The sequence below is a fragment of the Telopea speciosissima genome, chromosome 11 (genome assembly GCF_018873765.1).
Source record: "Telopea speciosissima isolate NSW1024214 ecotype Mountain lineage chromosome 11, Tspe_v1, whole genome shotgun sequence".
Taxonomy (NCBI): Eukaryota; Viridiplantae; Streptophyta; class Magnoliopsida; order Proteales; family Proteaceae; genus Telopea; species Telopea speciosissima.
In genome coordinates this window covers 44787737-44799247 of record NC_057926.1, presented here as the reverse complement: position 1 = coordinate 44799247, position 11511 = coordinate 44787737, and the positions used below count along the sequence as shown (strand labels likewise).

Genomic DNA, 11511 nt, shown 5'->3' with positions numbered 1-11511 from the left:
AATATTGGAGTTGCAACACCAACACTGAAGGAGTGGTGCGAGTCCAGTCCATAATGATCTGTTTCTTCCTCCTCAACAATTTATCTAATAAAATCTAAATTTTTGTTGTTGTAAACTCATGATCGATCAATGATTATCTATCTATGTTTGGTTTGTTTGAAGGGATCGATTGATGATCTATTATGTAATATGTTGAAATCAGAAATAAGAACAAGATTAGTATATGGTCTGCCTACTGAGTATATTTGAGAAGCTCTATTGGAAGTATTTATCAGGATATTGAGAGAACGCACTTATTTTTTCAAGCTGTTAAGACTTCAAATAATTTTTGTTCCACAAACTTTTAGGGATCCTGTAACAAAATATACTAGCAAAAATTGACGGTCTGAGTCGTGCTTCTTGTCAGTCTCCTTAAGATCATAGACGCCCCCCCTATGGAATGACTAAAGCCCCTTGTTTTGTCTGGGCTGGATCCTCTAGCTCCCGCCACAGCTATAGGAGTGCCAAATTTTATAAAGTCATACATTCAGTAGCGGCCATCCGTAATGAAATAATAAGTGTTTATGCATCAATCATGGAATACATATCGAAAGTCTTTAATGCAATTAACTTGTCTATAGGCTGCTCAGTAGGGGTTCCTACCGAGCAAGCAATGGAGCTCAAGAAATGATGCACAAGAGTAAACATAACCAAACTTCTTCAACTCTTGTTTACTAATCCAAGTATCTTCCGAATCAGGCTTGTTCTTCCAATGGGCAAGTTGTTGTGTATAAATCCTATTTCTAGTGGTAATGGACTTCGAATCAAGCACCTACATTTTGAGATGCAAGTTAGTTAGGATCTCTTTGATAAGGATAAATATCAGCAAAATAAAAAATGAGAATGATTTCAATTCCATTAGGTACGTATCTCAATAAGGTATGCATTAGGTGATAATTTTTGAGAAAATGTCATGAACCCAATTTCCTACTCTTTGTCTTCATAAAAAATTTCCTACTCTTGAGCTTGTTATATTTTCCTTTTAAAAACATCTCTTTCTTCAAGTATGTCATAACCAAGTCTCCTTTGAACCAAGATGTCGCCGATAATCATAACCTCCTTGTAGCGGTTGTTAGCATATTGTGGTTGGGATTTCACTTGTTCTTGTAATTCTTTTATGTGGTTGACAAGTTCTTCCGCTTTTATGATAGTCTTTTATGGATTAGGAATAAATACACGATTCGAATATGACCATGATTTCTTCCAAAAGCCACTTCAAATGGTGACTTTTGAGTATATCAATATTTATAACTATCGTAGACAAACTTGGCTTGACATAAAATAAAATTTTATTGCTTTGAATGATCATTGCAAGATAACAAAGAAAATTTTAAAGAGAACGATTAACCACTTCGATTTGCTCATCGGTTTGTGGATGATAGACACTTAATAATTGGAGTTAGATGCTCATGAGTTTTCATAGAGTACGTCAAAAATGATTCATGAATTTTGTTTCATGATCCAATATAATGGGCTTTGGCACACCATGAAGTCGAACCATTTTATTGAATAAGAGAAGCTACATATGAAGCATAGGAAGTTGTCTTGCATGGAATAAAATGCACCATCTTTGAGTATCTATCAACAAAAAAAAAAAAATATTGAATCAAAACCTCATTGAGTTTTAGGTAGCCCATGAACAAAGTCCATTTGAATGTCTTCCCATGGATGTTCGAATAATGGTAACGAATAATGGTAAAGGCTGATAAAACCTACAATTTTGGGTCTTACTCTTGGTCTTTTAGCATAAAACAATTTTGGACAAATCGTTTTACATCACGATTTAGTTTTGACAAAAAATAATGGTCCCTAATCAAAACTAATCCTTAAGAATGTAGTTTGAAGATAACCTTTACTTTTAAAGAGCCTTGGAGAATTCAAAGTTGGTTATCTTAAAATGATATCTTATTGACACCTCTCAAGGTGTCCGCTAATCTGTAACCTTACTTTTTTTGCCCTTGGTGCATGACACAATTTTTTTCTTCAATGAGGATAATAGTGTCATTTCACATGCATACTTGAGAAATATGAATGACAATAACATCTTTTAATAATGACAAAATATATGTCACGATCAATTTATTTTTGAATACTTTTTATATCCTTTACTTAAAAACATTTTGAGAGTAAGATACGGGATAATTAAAATGTGTCAAGTTCGCTAAAGACACCTATAGAGATGTCATTCAGATCCTGATGATAATTGTTTATTAGTATTATAAAATCATTACTGTGACTATCCTTGCATTTCTCCCAATTTTTTATAAAATATGAGATAGTCTCATAAGTTTTTTGTAAGAGTTCAAACCCAATGACTTTATAAGACATGGCCTTGAGAAGATAAAACTTGTGATTAACCACATCCGCAACTTTGTTCATAATCTCATATTTGTAGTCGATCACAAAGGTGATTCTCATATATAAGAAACCCACTTAGCATGTCTAAGGAACCAAAGGGCTTCATAGTTGGAATATAAAACAAACTCCTTGTAAATCAAATAAATGCGTCATAACCTTAAGGCTTTCGTTATCGCATAAAATACGAGGTCATAGATGAAGTATATCATCCTAACATTATTAAGTTTTTTTTTTTTTTTTGGTAAAACATTATTAAGTTTTTCACTAAAAGTAAAAAAATTATAAGACTCCCCTCATCTTTATGACCAAAATTCCAAAAAAACACGTAACATGGAATTGAGAGAGGGTACACAAGAGAAGTTACAAAAATTTCTACTTTAATATTGATTTAATTTAATTTCCATTCTTTTTATTTTTCTAACCACCAAACCCTAAAACACCATGGTCATCTACCATTAACTAACAACCCTCTTCCCCATCTCCAACTTACTCTTATTAATAAGTCTCAAAATTTGCACGCTATATAACACCATTGTGCGTGCTACTACAACTCTTGACAGTCTAGTCAGCCTCATTATTACTCCTTGCCTTCACGAACACGAATGGAAACTCTCCACGTGTCAAAACTGACAACCACCTTGTCCCCTCTTCTTTTCTAATTCCAACATCACCACACGTAACATGACACGACTCGCACAAACCGGGGCAGTATCTGATCCGATAAGCTGAAGCTGGATCCGATGCATTGACCAGCAAAATCTTAAACCAGTTCTTCACTGTCGATTTACCCGGATGACCCGATTTACCTTCCAATGTCACATACCTCTCCCGACCCGATGCAGCATCAACCTGCCATACTCCTGGCATTTCCATGAATCTGATGTTCACATCTGTCGACACGTGGATAGTGATCTCTTCAGATCTAATTTGAGTGCTTGGGGTTTCCGCAATAGATTTAACTCTTGATGGAAGGGGCACTGGAGTGAACAAAACGGGTGACCCGAAATTCATGTTATAGGAGTGTTGTTTTACGGTAGGGGTGTTAGTGGTAGAACTGGATCTCTCACGTGTGCCGACGGTCAAACCTCCGCCATGGCCACCGCGGACGGCTGAGACAATGTAGTATGGCGTGCCCTGTTGGAGCTCGTTGCCATCGGTGTCGAACACAACTTCGCATAGATTGTGGGTCTGGGCGATAGCCTGTAACCGGAGAAGAAAGGCAAAGAAGAAGAGCTGAACAAGGATGGATTGCATCTTCATGACTGGAATAAATTGAGATTATGGTAAAGCTTGACAATGGAGACTGACCCTTTTGTATAGGCCAAGGCCTTGTAAGTAGAATCTGAGGTATTGAACGGGTTTTAGGGGATATGTGTTAAAGGGGCAGCAGTTAAAGATCAAGATCATAACAGTAATCCAGAGTTTGACTATTCCAAACATCCAAGATGTAAACGGATATTCAAAAATTCGAATTTGATTCGCAATTGTTTAGGGGTATTCACATTTGAGAATCTCAAATAAATAAAAAAAATTTCTGAATAAATATTCAATTAAAAATAAAAAGGTATGGAAAAAAGAACTTTAGCCACCTACGCCTAAACAGGAATACAATAAAGCACCGCTCAAACCCCTGTGAAATTGAAAATAGCATCCAAACCAATGCTTCGGTGCATAATCTCATTGTGCTCACTCTGGTGCAAGGTTACATGACTAGTGAACGAAAAAAAATTCTTAGAAAAAGGGCCGAGTATTGCAAGGACGTGGTCAAAATATCGGCGAGGAATTGAACTCACCGTTAAGGAGGAGGAAAGCGGAAATAGGGAAAGAAAGAAATAGCCGATGAGAGATTATAGCCAGGGAGCTGAAATGGATGGGTCATGGTTGTAGTAGAGTAACTGCTGTGGTGGTAGCGGCGACAACAGCCTCTTCTTCTTCTCTTCCATCACTTTGTCCATTTAGGGTTAGAGTCTCTTCTTCAACCTCTTTCTTCTGTACGTCTACTTTGCCTTCATCGTTGTTGTCATCCAACATGCCTGAACCACAGGATCAGATGGCGCAGTGGCCTGCCAGTAGAGTCAGGGACACATTTATCAAGTTCTTTGAAACAAAAGATCATGTCTACTGGAAATCTAGCCCCGTTGTACCCGTCAACGACCCTACCCTCCTATTCGCTAATGCCGGTGCGTTTCCGTCTCTTTGTCATACCCATTTGATTGAAATTTATTTATTTTTTGTTAATTTCTCATTATCTAATATTGGGTTGTTAGAGAGTTTAGAAGTTTGTGTTTGTTGATTGGATTAAATGAATTTAGCGTTCTAAGTGGCCTATTTAATCTGAAAATTTCGATTCTCTATAATTGAGTTGTTTGGGATTTTAGAGCTTGTGTTTTGTTTATTGGTTTAATAAATTTGGCGTTCCAACTTCCGAGTATTCGCTTCAGAAACTCTAATGTTGTGATATTATACGAGTCATATTTCGTTCAGTTCCCTTTGTGTATGGATAAGTGATACGTGGATGGATCATCAGAGACTTATTTTTTTTATTCTGATAGTGAAATTGGTTCAAATTAATTTGTTATGGATAAATGATGAATTGATTGATTCATGTTTGATGTTTTTATATGGCCTTGCAGAACAAGATAATATTTAGAAGTAGTTTGAAATTTGAAAGGCATGGTTTTCTTTTATTGCTTTTTTAATAGGTAGGTAGTTATCTATGTAACAAGCCAATGGGACATAGATAGAAAATCACAAAACATATAAGCAATCCATTTTCAGGGTTCTTTTAATCTGAACCGTCTGTTTTGCTCATAGTTGGGAGAGTACACAGTTATGATTAGAGTACTGGTACACATAAGGGTGTTAAAACGGTTTGGTTTCAGTGTAATCGGTTGGGTTCGGTGCAAAGATATTTAGGTGAAACCAGAACTGAACCTTTTTTGAAACAGTTTCAGTTATTGAAACAAAAACCATTTTGTAAACGGTTTCGGTTTCTTGGTTTTTCAACGGGATCGGTTTATCGGTCCTAAATGGTTTTGGTCACCGTTTTAGATACTTGGTTCCTAAATGGTTTGCCTGTTTTATACCGAATTTAATGCTTGTTGGATGTACTCAATAAGCCACATTGAAAAGGACATGAGTCTAATTCATAGAGAACCCAAAATATTCATAAAACATTGAATACTATTATACTAATATATTTGAATGAATCCAACCCAATTATTTTATTACAAATTCCACATATACACTTCTACCAATCCATGTTTGGCTCTCATTGTTTTCAAATTTAACAACAACCTATTGTATGAAGGCACTAGTGGGTAATTATTGCCATTATCTATATTACTATATTTGTTTTGGTTTACCAACGGTTTAAACGGTTCAATTCGGTTTAAACCGTTTAACTAATTGGTCCCAATTTTAAAACTAAAACTGAACCATTTGTTTAAAGGTTTTTCATGGTTTTGGTGTAAATGGCTCGCTTCGGTTTCAGCAAACAGTTTCGGTTTGATTTTGACACTCTTAGGTACACATGCGGACATACACAACAATGCATGCCAATACAAGGTAAATTATTTAATTGAATTAGACTCAGAATTTCGACATGTGGTTAATCTAGACCACGTCCTCTCTATCCAACAGCGGGGATGGGCACATCTTCTGCCTAGTGGTAGAATAAATGCCTTGTGATGTTTGAAGAAATAACAGATCCTTGTGACAATAATAATTCACCTTTTACATGAATTAATTTATTTTATTTTGGGGAGGAAGGGATTAAAGTATAATTGTCCTTTTTTTGAGCATCCTTAGCTGTAGAGCTGTGTCTGGTTCAAAATTATGGGAGCGAAATTTGATAATAAATACCAAGGTTGATGTAAGAGACTTACGACAAAGTTATAATAATTACAGACATTGAACTGACTTTGAAAATGCCCTAGGAATTTTGTGTGGTTTTCCATTTACAGATGGTTTTTATTTGGAAAGAAGTCCAGTTTGTGTGGATTACTTACTGTGCTTATGCTGATTAAACTACCAAGTAGCATTCATGTTTCATCTTGAAAATTACTTGGACACTCCCTGTACGATGGCCATTTTGCTTAAGATTACCAACGTTTGAAACAATTACCTGACACCCCCTGAAACCTGACAGTGTTAGTCTGCTGTTAGTGTTTAAATGGAAATGTCCTTACCCTTATGAGTTATTCAACTGAAACTTATGAAGTTAAATGACCAACTTACCCTTCTCCTCCTCCTCCTCCATCCACCAGGAACACAGATAAAAGTAGTCTCTGCCACTTTTCGTCTCCCACTTCTTTCCCGCTCAGAAATATCTCAATCAAGCTCTGCAACTTCTGTCTGTTTCTGAAAAAATGGAAAACAATATTTACCTTGTCTTCCTCATCATCTCCGTTCTTGCTCTCCCTCTCGTCTCAGCAACACCCATCATATCTCCACCATTCCCACATGGAATAGCTTCATAAATCATAACATCATTGAGGCTCTGAGCGGAGCAAATGATTTCAGAAGCTGGGCAGATGTCCTCTCAGTTCCAGATCCATCAACCTTCCCCATGACTGCAACCTTCTTCATCCCCACCGACGATGCCATTGACCATATCTCCAGCTCACTCACTCATGACTTCGACCCATCAATTATCCTCTTACCATATCATCTCTCAGGAACTCACCTTTTCTGATCTTCAGAAGTTACCAATTGGTTCTTCGTCGTTCTGATGCACCATGCTCTTGCGCAGAGTTTCCGATCAGGCTTTCAGTTTTTTTGGGCAATTTTCGCGTTCAAGATCCATTAGGAATCTCTTTGCTCGTTGATGGCTGATTGGGCTTTAGCGCAGCTAAAGAATTGAATCAGATTAATATCTTCATTGGTTCAAAGGCATGTCTTGGCATTCTTTGGTTCTGAAACCTTCATGATCTTGAGAGAGGTTTATAAATGGTTTTTCTTTTTCCCTTTCAATGGGGTTTCTCTTTGTATCGATATTTTCAGTTTGTTTTTTTTTTTTTTTTTTTTGAATTTAGAATTGGATAGTGTTCTTCATTGGTTGGACAAAAAAAAAAGAAAATTGAGAGAAGCCAAAACCAAATTCCTCTATACCATGACTCAAGGAAGAAGACAGACTTATGATTCAAGGAAGAAGACACACCTACAAGCGTAAGTGGAAAGAAAAAAGGAAAAAGGGGGAAAAAAAAAAAAACAGAACACGGAAGCAATTTCTATGGCTTCCCTTGCTGTAATGCCAAGATCTGTTAGATCTTTAATAAAAATCCAAAACAGAAACGACAAAAATGTTCAAGATCCGTTAGCCATGGCTGCCCCTTTTTTTTTTGGTTGCAGGAAGAAGAAGAAGAAGAAGAAGAAGAAGGGGTAAATCTGTCACTTCAGCACCCTTTAAGGGTAGTTTAGGCATTTACAAAATATTTAACCCATGGTAACAGTGACTGACTAATGGACAGGGCTACTTGAAAGAAATGGTAAACTGCAGGGGATGTTCAAGTAATTGTTTCAAAGGTTGGGGAGACCATGGTATAAAATCTCGCGATATATCGGCGATATATCGCCATATTTCGTGAATCTCGACATGCCCGAGATACGAAACACTTCCGAAACAAACAAATACAATATCTCGTCGATATATCGACGATATATCGTGGATCTCACGATATATCGCGAGATCTCACGATATATCGCGAGATACTGTAAAAGTGACAAATAGTGTCACACTAAGGCCCCTTTTATACCATATTCCGCAGCTCTTGGTTGATATTTCGACCGAGAGCTGCTGAAAATCAAATTTTCTCTCTTCTTCCTCATTTTTTGCTTTTCTTCCTCCCTTCCAAGCCTCATCCAAGCATTGTTGAAGCTCCTTGTCGCCGGGAAGACGTCGGAGGGTCATCTAAGCTCATCATCCAAGCCTATTTTCATTATTTAAGGTAAATTCTATTTCTCTAAAACTATTTTTTTTAAAAAAACTTTGTACAAATGTTGTTGGATGTTGATGATATTAATATATGTTAGACACCGGAGGCCGATCTCACCTCACGGTGTCGAAATTTTTTCCCATATGTATTTTTTTATTTTTTCTGGTTTTAAAAATTCATTTTCCTACAACTAAAATAGGAAATAATTAGGGTAATATGACTTAGATGGTAATGAATTAAATATATGTTAGACACCAATGGCCGATCTACGGCTTCACAATGTCGGATTTATTTTTCTGCTCTTAAATAATTCTTTTAATTTTCAAAAATTAAGAAAAATGTATAAAAAATTAAAAAAGCAGAAATAAATAAGGAAAAATATGTGTTTTAAGTTTAAAAAATAATGAAAAAATATGAAAGTTATTTCTATATGTTTTGAGATGCATTACATGTATATTATGTTTACTAATTTTTGGTTTTGTTGTGTTAGGTCAATACTTATATTAACATTATATATAAAAAATTGGTTTTAATTATGTGAAAAATATAAGGGTTAGAGGAAAAATATTAAATAACTATACAAGTGTATTAGTAATCTAAAAGTGTCAATTGAAGTGCATCTACATTAAGTTTTTTAATTATTTGTGTTACTTACATTGCAGTAAACAAGTATCATTATGGCGGATCGTGATAGACAACATGCGAAGGGCAAGCAAAAGGTGGGGGAAAGTAGTCAACAAAGGGGGCGGAGGGAACAAAGAGAACAGAGGGAACAAGAGAGACCAGCCAGCCAGCATAGGGGTGACATTGCATGGTTACATGGTAACTCCCATTGATGGGGATAAGAGAAAATCTATATGTTTGTCACATGCAATTTATGGGAGGTGGGTCCAGTAGACTTAAACAACATCTGACTGGAGGATCTAAAGATGTTGTAGGTTGTCATATGGTCCCTACTGAAGTAGCCAGGGAGATTAGTGATAGTTTGAGGGGAAGAAAGAAGAGGAAGGCTGACAAGCAAAGGATAAGAGAACAACTTGAGGATACAGTGAGGAGTTCGATGGGAGGAGGAAGACGATACAATGATGATGATGATGACTCCTTCTCCTCCTCTGATGATGATGACATTGCAGTACCTGATGACATACAAACAGCAGAGGAGGCTAGGGATTTTAGGCGGACTGTTTCAAGGAGTAGAGTAAGTTTTCAAGATGATCAGCAGAGACAAAGAGTAGGGGGTAGTGGAGGAGCTGGCAATTCTGGAGGTCCTAGAACTTTGAATCCTTTTAAAAGATCACAAAGTGTGAGGGCAGCCTCAACACCTCTACCAGTACCAGTACCACCATCAACATCTGATCCTAAATTGCATAAGAAGAAAGGAAGCAGTCAACCCAGAATCAAAGGAGCATGGAAGGGGATGAAGGGATTGGTTAAAGAATCAATAGCTAAGTGGATGCTATACCATACCATCCCAGCAAACACTGCAGAAGGCCCCCATTATGATACCAGATAGATACCATTGCGGTGGCCCAGGATTCAGGGCCCCACCCCATATGAGGTAATGAATGTTTATCTACCTCAACAAAAGAGTGAGATTGATGAGTACATTAGTGAGATGAGGAATATGTGGGAGACATATGGGGTGACTATAATGGCGGATGGATGGATGGGCCTCTGAAAGTCCATCATCAATTTTATGGTTTATTGTGATGGGAGGACAGTGTTCCTCAATGCGTGGATGCATCCAAAGAAATAAAGGATGCAAAATATATTTACTGATTGTTAAAGGAAGTAGTGGAAAAAGATGTGGGTATTGAGAATGTTGTCCAGTTGTAACGACAATGGAAGTAACTTCAGTTGGCGGTGAGAAGATGATGAACAATAGTAAGTACCGGCTCTTTTGGACTCCTTGTGCAGCCCATTGCATTGACTTAATGATAAAAGATATGGGAAAGTTAAAGTTGGTGAAGACTGTGGTTGAAAGTGCAAGACAAATCACCTACTTTATATACAACCACTCCTATGCACTCAATCTATTGAGGGAAAAATGTGGGGGTGACTTGGTTAGGCCTGGCATCACAAGATTTGCCACCAACTACATTGCTCTCAAAAGCATTGAGACAAAGAAGGCCGGGCTGAGAAGCATGTTTGCTTCTGAGGAGTGGTTTGAATGGAAGGGTTCCAAGAGCGCAAATGGGAGGGAAGCACAAACAACGATGTCATCCGAGGACTTCGGACCAAACTAAGCAAAGTGGTGAAAGTTTTAGAGCGTAGGTTAAAATTCTACATGTTGCTGACTCCGCTCTGAAGGGCCCAACCATGCCAGTCCTATATGCTGCAATAGACTTGATGAAAGATAGTGTCTATAGTGTGGCTCCTCGCAGAGCAAACACTTCTTAGATATCATAAATGCTCATTGGGAGAATCAACTTATGCATCCACGCATAAATGGTGAGTAAATTTGTTTTATGTTTACTAATTCATAGTATTATTATTTACTAATTACCTATGCATTTGACAATACCTCTATTCTATATGTCATATTTCAGATACTACTTGAACCCTAAGTAGCAATATAACAATAGGCTTGGGTTGGAAACTCAACTTATTGATCTTTGTGAAACAAGTAGTGAAGAAGTTGGAGCCGATGGTGCACTAAAGCAATTTGCAACAATGAAGTGAGTTCATTTGGAAACTCAACTTATTGATGCTTTCAAATAAGTAGTGAAGAAGTACTTACTAATTTTCCACATGGGTGTAGATCAAGGTATTTAGGGATGCATTGGGAAGTTTTGAACCGAGGTCGCGATCTAGGCAGAGCACGTGGTGATGCTGGTAATTCTTTTAAGTTTTAAATTACATATGTATTGAAATTTGAAAGTTGAAAGTTGAAACAACATTTGACATGTCTTTTTTGTTGTAAACTTGTAATGCGTGAATGGTAGGTGTTGTATGGGGAATCGGTGAAAACTTAAGAAGAATAGCAATTAAAGTCCTTGCCCAAACATGTTCTGCATCTGGTTGTGAGAGGCGGAGTACCTTTGCACTCATCCACTCCAAGAGGCGCACAGTTGGGGTCTCAACGTTTATCGACATGGTGTATGTGCATTACAACTTGAGGCTAAAGCTGCAACACATACGCATGGGACATGAGGGACGAGAGGGGCACCATTGATCT

At 37.2% G+C, this 11511-nt stretch overlaps 2 protein-coding genes across 2 annotated transcripts in view; one reads left to right on the top strand and one right to left on the bottom strand.

Moving 5' to 3' along the window:
- Positions 1-2958: 2958 nt before the first annotated feature.
- LOC122645188 (21 kDa seed protein-like) lies at positions 2959-3657 on the bottom strand. The gene has a single exon (XM_043838519.1). It carries the CDS (start codon positions 3655-3657, stop codon positions 2959-2961), a length of 699 nt encoding a protein of 232 aa, XP_043694454.1.
- A 595-nt stretch (positions 3658-4252) lies between these two features.
- LOC122646025 (alanine--tRNA ligase-like) overlaps positions 4253-11511 on the top strand; it is a 64714-nt gene continuing 57455 nt past the window's right edge. Inside the window, exon 1 of the mRNA XM_043839481.1 lies at positions 4253-4577. Coding sequence (XP_043695416.1) covers positions 4268-4577 — 310 coding nt within the window. The 5' untranslated portion in view covers positions 4253-4267. The remainder of the gene's footprint in view (positions 4578-11511) is intronic.

Excerpts from the sequence above, each read along its gene's own strand:
- LOC122645188 (XM_043838519.1), bottom strand. The coding sequence starts at position 3,657 with ATGAAGATGCAATCCATCCTTGTTCAGCTCTTCTTCTTTGCCTTTCTT.